The sequence below is a fragment of the Lutra lutra genome, chromosome 2 (genome assembly GCF_902655055.1).
Source record: "Lutra lutra chromosome 2, mLutLut1.2, whole genome shotgun sequence".
Lineage (NCBI taxonomy): Eukaryota > Metazoa > Chordata > Mammalia > Carnivora > Mustelidae > Lutra > Lutra lutra.
Genome location: NC_062279.1, coordinates 45,107,075 through 45,125,613, shown reverse-complemented (window position 1 = coordinate 45,125,613; position 18,539 = coordinate 45,107,075). Strand labels below are relative to the sequence as shown.

Here is an 18,539-nt window from a genome sequence, read left to right as displayed (position 1 = left end):
ACTGTCAAAGAAAAAAAATCCTCTCAAACGGGGGGGGGGGGGGGGGGGGGGGGACTTGGAAACAAAAAAAAGGAAAGAAAGAAAGAAAGAAAGAAAGAAAGAAAGAAAGAAAGAAAGAAAAGGAAAGGAAAATCAAGCTGAAAGATTTTCACAATTCAGTCATTTGAGTTTCTGGGTTTTTTCTACTTTAGAAACCAGTAGTGATGCCACAGTGCATACTGACTATTCTAGAGGCACTACAGAACTGTTACTTTAAAAACAAAAAGAAACAAAGGAGCACTTATTGGCATACACTGCAGATGGCTCTCCATAAACACTTAATGAATGAATGAAATCATAAGAATTTTTATATTTTTAAACATAAAATAAACACTGTCAACTGCTAGGGAAGAAACCAGCTGCTAAGAAAGTACTAGACAGAATTGTCCTGTTCTCTTCATGTTGTTACACATGGGATTGATTTCACCCGGACATCCTCTAAATCATAGAGGAGGATTGGGTCCCTTTGGGTGCAGTAATTAAAAATAAAAAAATAAATTGCAGAACAAGTATTTTCCTGACTGGAACAGTTTTCCAACTTATTATTTCACATAATTTCTAATTCTGATATTTTTCAAATATTAATGATTTCTCCAAAAAATGTTAATGAGGGGCGCCTGGGTGGCTCAGTGGGTTAAGCAGCTACCTTGGCTCAGGTCATTATCTCAGGGTCCTGGGATGGAGCCCCGTTTCCCGCTCTCTGCTCAGCGGGGAGCCTGCCTCTCCACCCCCTGCCTGCCTCTCTGCCTACTTGTGATCTGTCAAATAAATAAATCTTTTTAAAAAATGTTAATGAGGGGCGCCTCGGTGGCTCAGTCCATTAAGCAACCAACTCTTGATTTCAGCACAAGTCATGATCTCAGGGCTGTGAGATGGAGCCCTGCGCTGGACTCTGTGCTCTGCCTGGAGTCTCCTTGGATTCTCTCTCCTCTCCCTCTGCCCCTCCCCACATTCATGCGCCCTCTAAATAAAATCTTTTTTAAAATGTTAATGTTTGGGGGAGCCTGGGTGGCTCAGTGGGTTAAGGCCTCTGCCTTCAGCTCAGGTCATGGTCCCAGGGTCCTGGGATCCAGCCCCGCATCGGGCTCTCTGCTCGGCAGGGAACCTGCTTCCCTTCCTCTCTCTCTGCCTGCCTCTCTGCGTACTTGTGATCTCTGTCTGTCAAATAAATAAATAAAATCTTTAAAAAAAAAATGTTAATGTTTGGGACGCCTGGGTGGCTCGGTTGGTTGGACGACTGCCTTCCGCTCAGGTCATGATCCCGGAGTCCCAGGATCGAGTCCCACATCGGGCTTCCAGCTCCATGGGGAGTCTGCTTCTCCCTCTGACCTTCTCCTTGCTCCTGCTCTCTCTCACTGTCTCTCTCTCAAGTAAATAAATAAAATCTTAAAAAAAATAAAATAAAATAAAAGTGTTAATGTTTTCTCTACTAACCACTTATGTAGAAACTGACCTATTATCAAACTACTATCGTGTTTCATAATACAACCTGTCTTAAGCTTTTCATGTCAGTTATATCTCTGCGTGGTTCAGATGCTTGACAAAGAAGGTATTATTAACCTTATTTTGCCCATGAGATTACTGAAGGGAAAAAAAAGGGAGAGAGTTTAAGTGAAAAAGCAAGGTTAAAAAAAAAAGGCAAGGTCACAAGTAAGCTCCTGCTGCAGTAAAACCTAGTACTTCTTCATTTTAGGAAAGTTTCTGTTTAAAGGACACTTAAAATACTAGTCACTCCCTCCCACTATTCTCCAAGATTTGTTCAAACCAAACAATTAAGTAGACTTTAAAGTTAACAGGAAATGACAGAACCAAAAATAACTGGGGTGTGGTCTCACCTCTGAAAAGATTTCCAGCTGTGAATAAATGCAGACAACTCTGGCCAGTCAAGATAATATCAGATCAGGATTTAGTACCAAATACAATGGACCTTAGCTACACATACAGTAACACCCTACTTTCTTAGAACAAACCTCTACTATTTCAAACTCTGGAAAACCCAGAAAAAAATCAACATAAGTCACAGAGAAGCCAAGATTGCTGTGGTCAAGTTCTTACTCTACAGTTTTATATTTAAGATAAATCCACACATTCTAAGTAAGGGTTTGAAAGCATTATACTTCATTTATTTAAGAGTAATCTTATAAGTATACAACATGCCAAAAAAAATAATAAGTATACAACATGCAGTAATCTATAATTTGGCCAAAAAACATAAATTATACAGACTATAAGAGTGTTTACTTAACTGTGAGCGTGCCTAGCAATAAGACAGCACCTACCTTGTAACTATGTTTCATTTCACTTTACTTCTATATTTAAGGGTCTGAAAGGGTTATTTTAAGATTTCCTTTATATCTTATGGCATCTTATGGTGGAAATTACATGCTACAATGGCGATCAGAATTTGAGATTCCTAAAGGTCTGAGGACTACCACTAAGCTTCACTGAGATCCTATTTCTTCTAACTTGACACACAATTCTGGTTTATCTGGTTTCCCTGCCTACTTCAGCTTAGAAATAGCAGATCAGAAGGGCATATTTTGACAGATAAAGAACAGTACTGGAAGAGATAAAAAACAGACAGAAGCATTAAACGGTATAGCAGTAAGCAGTCATTTTGGTACAGAACGAAACTGCCAACACCCTTAAACAGCAGAATGCACCAGCCATGTTAACAGCACAGGACAGAAATTAATGTACACAACTGACCTTGATTAATCAAAAAAGGTTATGTTTAGTATATTCTTTATCTTAAGAGAAGGTTTAAACTCTTTATCTTAAGAGAAGGTTTATACTTTCATATACTATAAAAACTGACATTAAAAAGATAAAAATTACTCAACAAAGGACTAAAAAATGTCAGTTATATGAACAATTCACTTCAATCCTCAATAATACCAGATGATCTCTGAGTAGATATATCTCAAAAACCCCATTATATCTACTGAACATTATATAATGTAGGTAATCAGTGTTTATGATCATCACTTATGATCTTGACTTTTTAGAGGGGAAGAAACTAAGTTACATACTAAAATTAATAGTGTAGAAAATCAATTTATGAGGATTCATTTTTTTTTTAAGATTTTATTTATTTGTCAGAGAGAGAGGAGAGCGAGCGAGCACAGGCAGACAGAATGGCAGGCAGAGGCAGAGGGAGAAGCAGGCTCCCCGCCAAGCAAGGAGCCCGATGCGAGACTCGATCCCAGGACGCTGGGATCATGACCTGAGCCGAAGGCAGCTGCTTAACCAACTAAGCCACCCAGGCGTCCCGAGGATTCATTTTTTAGGGAGAAAAATATTTAAGTTAAACGCTAAAATTCTCCCCCTTCACTGAACATTCAATAGGCTTTTCCACTTAAAAAAAAAAAAAAAGTATTGTCACCAATCTTCGTTTCCTTTCTCCTCCTAATTACCAAAACGAAAACATAAAAGTATTTTAATAGTTTTGCCCACTTACACTTAACCCCTTTATCCAGAAGCCACTAACAGCTCGCTTAGGTGTATACTCCCTTCTTATAAAATAGTGCTTTCAACCCCATAGTTAAAACTCAAGAGCAAAGAGTTGTACCTAAGTGTTACCGCTGAACAAAAGAAGTGCATAAATTAGTAGTTACGTTTAAACCAGTATAAGTAGTTTAAGACCAGAAACAAGGACAACGTAAAATCCTACAGTAAGGAACATTTTAGTTTTGGTTAGATATCTGAATGAGAGAACATCCTTCTTCAGGTCTCTACAGCCAGAAACTAAAATAAAGCACCAACATCATGTCAAGAGATCTGTAAGTCCCTTTCACACATCACAAAATGGATTTATTTGTGTTTATTTCACCAAACTGTTCCTTTTAATAACAGCAGGGACTTGGGGTGATCTGTAGAAAGTGGGCCAAAAGATACATGGTAAACGTCCTTTAAAAAGGGGGGTGGGGGAGGGGCGAGATCATCCGATCCTAAAGAAGGGGAGCGGCAGGAAGATGTGACTTGGAAGAAAATACTTAAGTCCCTGCGCACATCACCCCAGATGGCTTTACCAGATGAAAGACGAGAAAAGAGGAATCGTTTCTTTTAAAAAAGATGGGGATCCCGGCCCTTTGGGGTGGCGGGAGAAGAAATCCCCACCCCACCTGCAGGTCCCACACTCCGGAAGATAAAGCGGCAATCTCCAGCTAGCTGAGGATCGAGGTGTGACAGAAAGCGCCCGGGCACGGCCCCGCAGGGCTCCCCCCGCCTCTCTCACACCCCCTCCGGCCCTCCCCGCGGACCGACGCAGCCGGGGTCCCCCGCCGCCCTCCCGCCACTCCCCGCCCTCCGTCCCCCAGCCGTCTCCCCGCCAAAGGCCGTTTCCCGCCGGGGGCCGACGAGGGCCCGGCCCGTCCGGCACCTTTGATGACGCGTTCGGTGGTGGAGAGGTGGTGGTTCCTCCCGGACATGGTCCCCTCGGCCTCCTCCCGGCTCCAGGCGACCGCCAGACGTGCACCTCCGCCTTGGTGTCCAGCGGTGTCAGCTCCCCGGGGCCAGTCAGCCCGCCGTGCTCCGGCCCCGGCTCCTCCGGGTGGCCCAGGTACCAGAAGGAGGAGGCCACGGCAGCCGGGCCTCGAACCTCGCTGACACGATGCGGGCCCACTGGTCGCTCCCTCCTGAGGAGCCGAGTCGGGAGCGCGGGTGGCTCGGCAAGGAAACCCGGGCGGCCGCGGCTGCTCGCGGCCCGGTCCCACGTGCGCGCGCGTGCGCGCTCCCGCACGCCGCTCTCCCAACTTCCCGGCGGCCCGCGCGCGCTGCCGCCGCCGCCGAAGCCCAACTCGCCGCCCGGCTGCCCTGTTCCGCGCGGCCACCTGACCTCCCGCCCCCTCCCCGCGGCAGTCGCCCACCCCGACTCTCCCCTTCCTCCCGAGGTCCGAGGCCCGCGCAGCCGCACTCCGTACTCGCGTGCTTCTTTTCTCCCCTCCTGCTTCCGACGGTCAGTTTTCCCTTCTGCTCAGCCTGCCCTCCTCGCAGCTGACTACCCCTGGGCTGCCTGCCGCTGCCCCGGCCCGCAGCTCCTACCACCGGCCCCTGGGTCCGGCACGGAAAGCCCCGGCGAAGCAGCGGCCATCTTGTGACCCGGCCGCGGAGACCGAGCAGGGGTTCCCCGGGCCGCGAGCCTCTTGTCACCCTCACTCCGGGGCCACCTTGCCGAGAGCCCTTGTCTTCCCAGACATTCCTCACGGGAGTCCTCCCTCCTTTTCTTCTGGGCTTCCACCCACTCGGTCTCTAGGGAGTCCCTATCAAGCTGACCACGCTCCTCCCCCCATCCCATTCACCAAACTCATTTAAGCCCTCATTTCAGTTTTCACATTTGTTGAGTGCAGTTAGTATAGGAAGAAGTTCGTTCGTGTCCTGCCAGCTCCAGTCCAGTAGTTGGCGGGCCTCAGATTCCATGGCGTGAGACCTGGCTTGGCCCCCGGGCCACCTCACTTCCTTTCCACCTCTAAGAGAAGGAAGAGCAGCAACTCTAGGGACCTCCAATGTGCAGGGAACTGACCTTCCAATAAGCCCTGTGGGTCACCTACTCTGCTAGAAGCACCCCCCTGTTCCAGTTCGATGCAGTGACATCTGCCCCGCTCAGGCTTACTGTGGGACACGATGGGCAAGTCTCTAGAGAGTCCTAACAATCTAGCTCATCTCTGGGTTAAAAACTGATCTTTTCTTTCCTTAAATTGTAAACTTAGAAACTGTCTTACTGTGCCTGTCTTCCCTCACCAAGTATAGTGCCTGGCAAAGTAAAGTATTTTGAGTTTAGCCATGATAATGTAATATTGAAACTGAGATCCAAGGAAAAACAGACAATCCAGTCTTAACAGTTACTGTTGTGGCCAATAAGTCTTATGTGGTTACACATATTTAAATTAAATAGAATTAAAAATTTGAATATTCAGTTCCTCGAGTGCACTAGCCACATTTCAAGTGCTCATCATCTACCTGTGGCTAGTGGCTACCTTATTGGACATGGTAGCATAGGACATTTCTATCATAGCAGAAAGTTCTTTTGGACAGCTCCCACTTAAAAGATTAGAAGGGTTGAAGCCTAAATCTCCATTAATATAGATTTATGTATTGGGAGGAGATCTGGGGATATACTCTGGAGTCATCCCCTGAATTAAGTCTTGGAATTTTGACCTAAGGCTATTCATAGTAACCCCAACGAGGCAGGAGCACCTTGAAAGCTGGATTTAATTTGGTTCTGTTTCCTTGGGTTTTGACATCAGGTTTCCACCCAAGAGAATTGTTCAGATATCCTGAGGAAGTTCTTCATTTAAGAAGTAATGAGAACTCCACACTTCTGTCAAACAGAGCAAATTTCTAAAGGGCAAAATAAATTGGTCCCTGCAGCAGAGATGTTAAAATTCATCTGGAAGAACAGGATAGCTAAAAACAAAAATACTAAGCAAACTTTGGAAACCACTGTGAAGAGATGGATTTTTCAATAATAGTAGTAGTAGGAAATTATCACTTGGATCTCAAGTTGGAGCCACTCTATAACATCAAACTATTTTATTTTTTACTTTTTTAAGATTTTATTTGAGTCCCAACATGGGGCTCAAATTTACAACTGTGAGATTAAGAGGTGCATGTTCTACTGATAGCCACCCAGGAGCCCCAGAGATTTTTTTTTTTTTTTTTTTTTTTTTTTAGATTTTACTTTTGGGGCGCCTGGGTTGCTCACTCAGTTAATGTCTGCCTTCAGCTTAAGTCATGATCCTGGGGTCCTGGGATGGAGCATCACATTGGGCTCCCTGCTCAGCGGGAAGTCTGCTTCTCCCTTTCCCCTGCCCCTCCCCCTGCTTGTGCATGCGCGCGCGCTCTCTCTCTAATAAAATCTTAAAAAGATTTTATTTTTAAGTAATCTCTATAGCATCAAAATAAAGTGAACCTAGGGGCGCCTGGGTGGCTCAGTGGGTTAAAGCCTCTGCCTTCGGCTCAGGTCATGATCTCAGGGTCCTGGGATCGAGCCCCACATTGGGTTCTCTGCTCAGTGGAGAGTCTGCTTCCTCCTCTCTCTCTGTGCCTGCTTCTCTGCTTACTTGTGATCTCTCTCTGTCAAATAAATAAAATCTTAAAAAAAAAAATTAAAAAAAAAATAAAGTGAACCTTCTTTAAAGAGTTACATGTGGGGCTCCTGGGTGGCTCAGTGGGTTAAAGCCTCTACCTTGAGCTCAGGTCATGATCTCAAGGTCCTGAGATCAAGGCCCCCTCCTCGCCCCCTCCCCTCTACCCCCCCTACCCCCCCCCCCCACATCAGGTTCTCTGCTCAGCGGGGAGCCTGCTTTCTCTCTCTGCCTGCCTCTCTGCCTACTTGTGATCTCTGTCAAATAAATAAATAAATCTTTAAAAAAAAAAGTTACATGTAAAACATAAAAGAAGAAATCTAGAAGAAAATGAAGAAGTTATCTTACTTGGTTAATTGTGGTAACTCCAGAGCTAATATATCCCAACAGATGCTGATGCTCCCTCCCCCTCACTTACCAGATCAAACACAACTTAGTTAATTTGGGTAAGTACTTCCACGGCTCAAAAGTAATGAAAGGGTGGTGCCAGGGTGGTTCTGTCAGTTAAGCTTTGGACTGATTCTGGCTCAGGTCATGATCTCAGGGTCATGGAATTGAGCCTCACATTAGGCTCTGTGCTTAGTGGAGTCTGCTTCTCTCCCTCTCTCTTTGCCCCTCCCCCATATGCTGCCTCTGTCTATCTCACAAATAAATCTTTTTTTTAATTTTTTTTTTTTAATTTTTTTTAAGATTTTATTTATTTATTTGACAGAGAGAGATCACAAGTAGACGGAGAGGCAGGCAGAGAGAGAGAGAGAGAGGGAAGCAGGCTCCCCGCTGAGCAGAGAGCCCGATGCGGGCCTCGATCCCAGGACCCTGAGATCATGACCTGAGCCGAAGGCAGCGGCTTAACCCACTGAGCCACCCAGGCGCCCGACAAATAAATAAATCTTAAAAAAAAAAAGTAATGAAAGGAATCAGAAAAGAATATTGTTCGACTACTTCGAAAAGATAAACACAATTAAAAGTCACAAAACAGGAAGATATTTGCATCTCCTAAGTCAGGATAAAGAATTTTCGGGGCGCCTGGGTGGCTCAGTGGGTTAAAGCCTCTGCCTTCGGCTCAGGTCATGATCCCGGGGTCCTGGGATCGAGCCCCACATCGGGCTCTCTGCTCTACGGAGAGTCTGCTTCCTCCTCTCTCTCTCTCTGCCTGCCTGTCTGCCTACTTGTGATCTCTGTCTGTCAAATAAATAAATAAAATCTTTAAAAAAAAAAAAAAAGGATAAAGAATTTTCACTATTCAAAAGAAGAGGTCTACAATACAAGTATGGGCAAAGGCCACAAACAGTGACTTTATAAAAGAATAAATAAGGCACTAAACATTAAAAAATGTTCAACTTCGGGGCGCCTGGGTGGCTCAGGGGGTTAAGCCTTTGCCTTCGGCTCAAGTCATGGTCTTAGGATCCTGGGATCAAGCCCCACGTCGGGATCTCTGCTCAGCAAGGAGTCTGCTTCCTCTCTCTGCCTGCCTCTCTGCCTACTTGTGATCTCACTCTGTGTCAAATAAGTAAATAAAATCTTAAAAAAAAATGTTCAAGGGGCGCCTGGGTGGCTCAGTGGGTTGAGCCGCTGCCTTCGGCTCAGGTCATGATCCCAGGGTCCTAGGATCGAGGCCCGCATCGGGCTCTCTGCTCCGCAGGGAGCCTGCTTCCTCCTCTCTCTCTCTCTGCCTGCTTGTGATCTCTCTCTGTCAAATAAATAAATAAAATCTTTAAAAAAAAATGTTCAACTTCCTAAGTAATAAAAAATTCAAATTAAATCAAGATGCCATTTTTCACATAGCAAATTGGAAAACATTTTTATTTTTATTTTAAGATTTTATTTATTTATTTGACAGAGAAAGATCACAAGTAGGCAGAGAGGCAGGCAGAGAGAGAGAGGGGGAAGCAGGCTCCCTGCCGAGCAGAGATCCTGGTGCGGGACTGGATCTCAGGACCCTGAGACCATGACCGGAGCAGAAGGCAGAGGCTTTAACCCACTGAGCACCCAGGCGCCCCTGGAAAACATTTTTAAAAGGTGATACTGGGAGCACCTGGTAGCTCAGTGGGTTAAAGCCTCTGCCTTCGGCTCAGGGCACGATCCCAGGGTGCTGGGATCCAACCACACATCTGGCGCTCTGCTCAGCAGGGAGCCTGCTTCCTCCCTCTCTCTGTGCCTGCCTCTCTGCCTACTTGTGATCTCTGTCAAATGAATAAATAAAATCTTTAAAAAAAAATAAAATAAAAGGTGATACTGTTAGTGGGCACCTGGGTGTCTCAGTCTTCAGAGCATTCTGCTCTTGATCATGAGGTCATGAGTTCAAGCCCCATGTTGGGTATAGAGATTACTTAAAAAAAAAAGTGACACCGTTGGTGGAATTACTAATTAGCACAACTTCTCTGGAAAGGGATTTGTCAGTATCAGTTAAAGAAGAGATTAGCTATAGCTGATGAAAAGATTCTCTCAACATCATTAGTCATCAGGGAAATGTAAAATAAACCATACTGAGACACCACTTCACCAGCTGAAACTAAAGATTCTCAATACCCAGGTGCCTGGCTGGCTCAGCCAGTAGAGCATGTGACCTTTGATATTCACGTAATGAGTTTGAGCCCCTTAAAAACAAAGAAGCAAATAAAATACAGCAGTTTAAAATAAAGATTATACCAAGTGTTGACAAGAGTGAGAACAACTACAAACAACTCTCCTTTGTTACTGGTGGGAAGGTAAAGTGCTAAAACTACTTTGGAAAACAGTTTGGAAATTTCTTTTCTTTTCTTTTCTTTAAGATTTTATTTCTTTGGGGTGCCTGGGTGGCTCAGTGGGTTAAGGCCTCTGCCTTCGGCCCGGGTCATGATCCCAGCGTCCTGGGATCGAGCCCCGCATCAGGCTCTCTGCTCAGCGGGGAGCCTGCTTCCTCTTCTCTCTCTGTTTCTCTCTGCCTGCCTCTTTGCCTACTTGTGATCTCTATCTGTCAAATAAATAAATAAGATCTTAAAAAAAAAAGGATTTTTATTTCTTTGACAGAGACATAGAGAGAGACTGAACGCAAGCAGGGGGAGTGGGAGAGGGAGAAGAGGCCTGCAGGGAAGCTAATGCGGGGCTCCATCCCAGGACCCTGGGATCCTGACCTGAGCCAAAGGCAGACGCTTAACGACTGAGCCACCCAGGCACCCCTGGGAATTTCTTTTTTTTTTTTTAAATTTCATTTATTTATTTGACAGACAGAGATCACAGGTAGGCAGAGAGGCAGTCAGAGAGAGAGGGGGAAGCAGGCTCCCCACCGAGCAGAAAGCTTGAGTCAAGGCTCTATCCCAGGACCCTGAGATCATGACCTGAGCAGAATGCAGAGGCTTTAACCCACTGAGCCACCCAGGCGCCCCTGCCCCTGGAAATTTCTTATAAAATTAAATATACACCTACTGTATGACCCAGTAGAATTAATTAGAATTAATTAGAATTCTACTTTTAGGTTTTTAGAATTAATTAGAATTAATTAGAATTCTACTTTTAGGTTTTTTTACCTGACAGTAGTGATCATCCAAATAATGAAATACTACTTAGCTAATAAAAGAGAAATAATTACTGATACATGCAATAATGTGGATGAAGCTTACAAACATTATGGTGAAACAAAAGCAGCAAGATACAAAATAGTATATACTATATGATTTCATTTGCAAAGGAAAATGGTTACATGAAATATGATATTGAATGGAACATTATGCATTATGAAAAACCAACATACTTTTATTTATTTTTTAGTAATCTTTACACCCAATGTGGGACTCGAACTCATGACCCCAAGATGAATAGCTGCATGAACAACTTCTGACTGAGTCAGTCAGGTGCCCCCCGCAAAACAAACATATTTTAAATTACAAAGGTATGTGGTATCATCAGAAAAGCCTCAGGGGGCACCTAGGTGGCTCAGTGGGTTAAAGCCTCTGCCTTTGGCTCAGGTCATGATCCCAGGGTCCTGGGATCAAGCCCCGCATCGGGCACTCTGCTTGGCAGTAAGCCCGCTTCCTCCCCTCTCTCTGCCTGCCTCTCTGCCTACTTGTGATCTCTGTCTGTCAAATAAATAAAATCTTAAAAAAAAAAAAAAAAAAGAAAAGCCTCAGGAGGGGCACCTGGGTGGCTCAGTGGGTTAAAGCCTCTGCCTTCGGCTCGGGTCATGATCCCAGGGTCCTGGGATTGAGTCCCGCATCGGGCTCTCTGCTCAGCAGGGAGCCTGCTTCCCCCCTCTCTCTCTGCCTGCCTCTCTGCCTACTTGTGATCTCTCTGTACAAATAAATTAAAAAAAAAAAAAAAAAAGAAAAGCCTCAGGAAATAACGAAAAGTGAAAAAGCTAGATTGTAATAATGTACAGTATAGACCCCACTTGTTAACAAACAAGCAGATGTATGCATAAAAAGGCTAGAAGGAAATATTAATATATTTGTATATTCAATAAACATTAATCAGATGTGCTGGGCACTGTACTAGGTGGAAGGATACAGTGATGAACTAAAACCAACACAGGTCAGCGGCGCCGGGGTGGCTCAGTCATTAAGCCTTTGGCTCAGGTCATGATCCCAGGGTCCTGGGATCCAGCCCCACATCAGGGTCCCTGCTCAGCAAGGAGCCTACTTCTCCCTCTCCCACACCCCTGCTTATGTTCCATCTCTCACTGTGTCTCTCTCTGTCAAATAAATAAATCTTAAAAAAAAAAATCAACACAGTTCAAACCCTTATGGAGTATCTTCTGATATGGAAAAGAATGTTAACAATAGCCATCTCTGGGTGGTGTGACTGAGAGTGATTTAGGAGAAACAAATGAACAATAATTTCTGTAGTTTACAAATTTTCTGTGGTGAGAAAGCATTACTTTATAACTAGGTGAAAAAAAAAAAGTGCTCTTTTCTTTCAAAGACCTATTGTCCAGGTCTATTTTCAGTAGTGTTACATATTCCTTTGGGGGGACTTTCTTGACATTTCTGACCAAAACCACTCAATGAAAATATGAAAAGAACACTAATTAAGCTCCCTCCCAAACAATTTAAAATGAATGAGATTTAACTTTATTGGTAGTAGTGATGCTTTTAGTCATGACTTTATCAGTTCCCAGCAACAATTAGAGGTGTTTTTTGTTTGTTTGTTTGTTTGTTTTTTAAGATTTGTCAGAGAGAGAGAGAGAGAGAGCAGGAGCAGGGAGGGGGACAGAGGAAGAAGGCTCCCTGCTGAACACAGAGCCTGATGCAGGTGTTGATCCCAGGACCCTGGGAACATGACCAGAGCTGAAGGCAGATGCTTAACCAACTGAGCCACCCATGCTTCCCAACAATTTGATGTTCTATTTCATTCAGCTTATACACCCCTCCACCTGGCCAGGGGCTGTGGTATTTTTATCTAACTGGTGAATCTGATTGTCTTTCTTTTTATTTTCTGCATTGGTCAGTATTGAATAAATATTTGAAATCACCAAGATTGATGTGTAATTGGCATTTCTACTAATCTCTTCAAATCTAGTTTCCATCATACAGAGCTTATGAGATTTGATATACTTCCTTATGAAACTCCCTAAGCACTTCACAAACCTTAATTAATGACCAGCTCTTCTGAGAAATAATTATGCTTTTAATTTAACAAATGCACAGGGAATCCTAGTTTCCATTGTTATATAAAAGTAACCTGGTTTCAGTTTCTATTTGTATGAAGCCTTAAATATTAATCTGTGATAAATGCAGGTTAAGAGAACTATAGAATTTTTAAAAAAGATTTTATTTATTTATTTGACAGAGAGAGACACAGTGAGAGAGGGAACACAAACAGGGGGAGTGGGAGAAGGCGAAGCATGCTCCCCTCTGAGCAGGAAGCCTGATGTGGGGCTGGATCCCAGGACCCTGGGATCATGACCTGAGGTGAAAGCAGAAGGCCTTAACAACTGAACCACCCAGACATCCCAAGAATACACATTTTTTAAAGATTTTATTTATTTATTTATTTATTTATTTGAGAGAGAGAGAGAGAGCAGGAGAGGGAGGAGGGTCAGAGGGAGAAGGAGACTCCTGCTCAGTGTGGGACTCAATCCTGGGATTCCAGGATCATGACCTGAGTGAAAGGCAGTTACTTAACCAACTGAGTGACCGAGGCGCCCAAGAATATTTTTTAAAGTAGGGTAAATGAGTGTTTCTAAAATAGCTATATAGAAAACACAACTTACAGGGCACCTGGGTGGCTCGGTGGGTTGAGCGTCTGTCCTAGGATCAAGCTTTGCCTCAGGCTCTTTGCTCAGCCAGGGAGCCTGCTTCTCCTCCCCTCTGCTCATGCCCTCTCTCTCTCAAATAAACAAATAAAATCTTTAAGAAGTCTTTAAAAAAAAGGTATCTTAAGGGGCGCCTGGGCGCCTGGGTGGCTTAGTGGGTTAAAGCCTCTGCCTTCAGCTCAGGTCATTATCTCAGGGTCCTAGGATCAAGCCCCAGGTTGGGCTCTTTGCTCAGCGGGGAGCCTGCTTCCTTCTCTCTCTTTGCCCGCCTCTCTGCCTACTTGTGATCTCTGTCAAATCAATAAATAAAATTTAAAAAAAAAAGGTATCTTAAAGTATATAACTTCTAAATTTATGCGAAAAACACTATGTAATTTTTTAAGTAATCTCTGACCCAAGGCAGACCCTGGACCTAGCTCAACCTGATAGATCAAGAGGCCCATACTCTGCAGACTAAGCCAGCCAGGCTCCCCAATAGTAATACATATTGTATGGACATCATATATGGTATTATATTTAATTCATATCCTCCTGTGAGTACACTTTTTGTTTTTAAGAATTTTTTTCTTTTTTTTTTTTAAGATTTTTTTTTAAATTTATTTGACAGATCACAAGTAGGCAGAGAGGCAGGCAGAGAGAGACAGGCTCCCTGCTGAGCAGAGAGCCCAATGCGGGACTCGATCCCAGGACCCTGAGATCATGACCTGAGCCGAAGGCAGAGGCTTTAACCACTGAGCCACCCAGGCGCCCCCTATGAGTACACTTTAATTTTGATAAAATTACCTGGGTATGGACCCTCCACAGTGTTGAGGTCTAAAAAAAAATTAATGAATCCAGACAAAAACACAGCCTAAAGCAACATCCTACCAATTATAATAGCCTGATATCAAATTAGGAATCTCTTTAGGCACTTGTAAGTAAAAAATCCTCATGAAAGTCCTGACTTGTAAATTTGTATTTACAGGTTCGTATTCTGGCCATTTTTGGGGCGGTGTGCAAACCTCTTAGCAGTGTGTTATCCCTTGATCTTCCTGGGAGACCCCAATAGTATGAGAACTCTGATATGACGACGAGCCCCAAAGCTGCCATCATTCCCTATTACTTTTATATATATATATATATATATATATTTTTTTTTTTTTAAGTTTTTATTTATTTATTTGACAGACAGTGATCACAAGTAGGCAGAGAGGCAGGCAGAGACAGAGGGGAAGCAGGCTCCCTGCTGAGCAGAGAGCCCTATGCGGGGCTTGATCCTAGGACCCTGGGATCATGACCTGAGCTGAAGGCAGAGGCTTAACCCACTGAGCCACCCAGGCGCCCCTCCCTCTTACTTTTGTTTGCATCATTCCAAAGCAGGAGACAATGGTGGCAGTCATTACCGGCTACATAATACAATCATTTAGGAGAATAGAATTTAATACTTCTGTCACACCTGAGCCCCAGCATTCACAGGTGAGATGCCAAGGTAAAGAGCATTGGCATTCATCAAGTTGCTTGGGCCAAAAATTTAGAGTGGTCAGGGGCTGTTTGGAGAGGGAGGCACCGTCCCTCATGAGGCATAGCCTGTCAACTTTCGCCTCCTAGAGTCCATTCTCCCACACAACAGATCTTTACAAACTTAAAACATTCATCTGATTTATCGTTCCTCTTCTTACAATCCTCAAGGATCCTTTCCCCAAAGTGGCCTGACTCCTGTCTACTGTGACGTCAGCTCAAACCTCTTTCCCTCTGCCCGCTACAGTTCAGACACGGTGGCCTTGTTTATACTGTATATACTAGATTTAGTAAAACTAGCCTCACACAGACCAAGCTCACTGCTGTCCCAGAGCTCTTGCATTTGCCATCTCTTTCTCCTGGAACATTCTCACCAAGCTGCCTCCTCATTGCTTATGGCAAGCTCAACTGCCAGCTCCTCTGATCACTGAACCAGCTAAAGCTATGGCACCCCCCACCCCCCTGCCACCTCAATACCCTACTTTATCTGTAACACGTTTCTTTGTGTCTACCCTCACTCCTTAAGGGGAGCATCTTTGTCTGTCCTGTTCACTGCCGTTGTCACTGCCGTGCCTAGCCCAAAGCTGGAGCTCAATAATTTGTTGAATGAGTGACTATCTTACTCTCATCTGCAGCAGAAGTTATTAACCTGTAGTGCAAGGGTTTCAAATCATCCCCTCCTCATCCTGCTCCTCTAAATTAAATTAAGGTTTGAGCACACTTGCAGGCACTTTGGGATGTGTGTATGAGAGCTGTTGGGAAAGCATGTGTTTTTCAGATTTTGAAAGGAGTCCAAACAACGGAATGTTGATTACCCCTGGCGTGGGGTTTCAATTTGTAAAGCACGGTCTCCTACATTTTGTTCTCATTACACTTATGGAGATAGGATAGAAATGACAATTTCCACCTCATAGAAAAAGACATTGAGGTGCAGTTCACATCCCAGGCGATAGTGGAAGTGACACAGATCCATTCTTTTGGGCTACAGATCTCATGCTCTTTTGGGTGAAGACAGAGAAACCAGAACTGTGGGAAAGTAGTTTTGTATTCATTCTAGTTCATCTTCATGTGCTTCAAAAGGCGCCGAACTTAATACTTTTATTTTCTTTTTTTTTTTAAGATTTTATTTATTTATTTGACAGACAGATATCACAAGTAGGCAGAGAGGCAGGCAGAGAGAGAGAGGGGAGGAAGCAGGCTCCCTGATGAGCAGAGAGCCCAATGAGGGGCTCAATCCCAGGACTCTGGGATCATGACCTGAGCCGAAGGCAGAGGCTTTAATCCACTGAGCCACCCAGGCACCCCCTTAATACTTTCCTAGGACTTTCTTACTTACATGAGCATGTAAGGCTACATTAAAATTTCCCATGAAAAATTATTACCAGCTAGATCAAGGCAGTTTTCAAGCAAAATGTTAATGTATCAACCAAGGAATGCAAAACAGCTTTGGTAGACTAAGTAGAGCATAATTAGGAAAACCAGATTGCAAGAATAAAAAAAACCTTAAAACCAAATGAAAACAATGTTGAGATCTCTAATGTTTAGATTTTATCTACCCTTTATTTAGATACACAACTGAACCATCCATATTGAAAAATCAATTGAATCTAGTTTTGTTTTGTTTTGTTTTTTAATCCGTTTTTCCAGGGACACCTGGCTGGCTCAGTCTGTAGAGTGACTCTTGATCTCAGGGTCATAAGTCATGTCAGGCATGGAGTCTACTTTTTAAAAAATCTGTTTTTCCAGAAAAGAAAAATCTAAATTTAATCTCTTTTCTGCTCACACAATTTTTGAGAGAAGCTGTGGGTGCAGGAGGAGCTACATTCTTTGGAGAATTACTACAAAATGTTTAAACCATACAAATTTGGTAGCCTAAGAGATTTCTTCTCAGGGGCCCTGTCTATAGGATACAACCAGACACTGGCTTCAAAAGAGCTTGTTTTATTAACCTCAAGAAGTTATAGGAAACATGCCACTTGAAAGAATTTCCTATTCTGGGAGGATACACTGGATCAAAGAGGGTTTTTTTCCCCTCCTCACTAGCATCTATAATTAAAGACCTAAACCTTTATTTTAAGCAACAACAACAACAACAAAAGGTCTCTATTGAATCAGCTGTTTTCTTATCCCTTAAAACCCACAGAGTTCACATGTTTGGAAGGACTTTCCACTTAACTGGCTTGGCTGTCATTCTTAGATTTGCTGCATTTGTTTACTTCATTTTTAAGATTTTACTTATTTGACAGAGAAAGAGAGCACAGGTAAGGGGAGCAGCTGGCAGAGGGAGAAGCAAGCTCCCCGCTGAGCAGGGAGCCCGATGCAGGGCTCGATCCCAGGACCCTGGGATCATGTCCTGAGCTGAAGGCAGAGGCTTAATCGACTGAGCCACCCAGGTGCCCTGATTTTGCTGCATTTAAAAACGTTAGCCAAGCAGCACACACACGTTCTTGCCGCTGGGACCTTCCACCCTCCATGTCCAGTCCCCACCTCCTTGGGTGGCCATGGACACCAGAAAGCAGACCCTGGGCCCAGCTCCTCATTCAGCGCAGGCCTCAGGCAGGAGGACCAGCCCACCTCCCACGTTGGCAGTCATGGAAGGGAGAAAGGCAAATCCAGCAGCTTGCAGCTAGCCGCAGCAGCAGAGCGGTAGCTGACTGCTGCAACTTGATTTTCTCCAGCAAGGGCCAGGTCAAGTTTGGCTCTGGGGTGTGAGTGCTCACCTGGGCAGCCCTAGGGCCTGCCTGACAGCTGTGGGCAGTGGACACCAACGGAGAAGTTATCACGGCAGACTGTGATGACCACGGGGGTCAGCATCTTTTGCCCTGAGGGCAAGTTTAAGATTGGAGCTGTCCACTGCGTGGGCCCCCAGAGCAGCCACATCATTGTGGCTGACAAGCTGTGTTCTCACCTTCCAGCCCAATGGCACTTTGTATGGCCCCACTTTGTGGCTTGAACAAGAATGCGATTGCGGTGAAGGATTTCCAACATCACTCCGAGAAGGTGTCCCGTGCCAGGGGAGAGTTCCTTCTCAAGTTTATTCCTAAGGAAGTAGCTGTGGACTTGAGGGATTGGGGCTGACTGAGGCACCTGCTGCGTCCGTGTGTCTGACAGCTCTGGCTCCTTCCTGTCCCGAATCAACAGTCCGCAGAATGAGTACGGGGCCCAGAAGGACTGGCACTGGCCACTTGGTGGTGGCTTTTGCTGATAACCACGGATTTGAGCCCTGCCTGGCTCATGGAAGGACAGATGTAAGGGTGATCAGTCAAGAGAGTCTGGCTAGGAGGTGGGGTCAGAGGAGGTGGGGTCAGACGTGGCGGCACAGAGTGTGGGCTGTGGGCATGCCTGCTGCCTTCATTCTCCCCCATCCCAACACTGGGGTTGCAATTTTTGTATCCGGTTCTTGCTTTGGTGACTGAGTGGGCTTGGACTGCAGTCGAGGAACACATGCAGATCTTCGTCTAATCCCACTCCTCCTGTGTCCCCTGGGTCTGCACCCCTCCCCCCAGCCCAGGGCTGGAACTCTTATTCTCAGGCCTAAGTCCCTCTGGTTGTCTTCCTACCACACACATCGACAAAGACGGCAATACCCCATTTCTCATGTTAAATGTGGACACACACACAAAGCCAAATGCAGGACAACAGAATTTTAAGAGCACATTTCACATTTACCATGATTTCATCAAAAGCGG

At 44.7% G+C, this 18,539-nt stretch overlaps 1 protein-coding gene across 4 annotated transcripts in view; it reads right to left on the bottom strand.

Annotated features, from left to right (window-relative positions):
- PPP3CC (protein phosphatase 3 catalytic subunit gamma) overlaps positions 1-4,751 on the bottom strand; it is a 103,551-nt gene extending 98,800 nt beyond the window's left edge. For 2 of the 4 annotated variants that reach the window (XM_047717329.1, XM_047717332.1), the window contains exon 1: positions 4,421-4,749. In XM_047717329.1, coding sequence (XP_047573285.1) covers positions 4,421-4,469 — 49 coding nt within the window. In that variant the 5' untranslated portion in view covers positions 4,470-4,749. Of the gene's footprint in view, positions 1-4,420 lie in introns of all 4 variants that reach the window. The other 2 variants (XM_047717331.1, XM_047717330.1) reach the window with 2 other exon arrangements.
- Between the last annotated feature and the right edge of the window lie 13,788 nt (positions 4,752-18,539).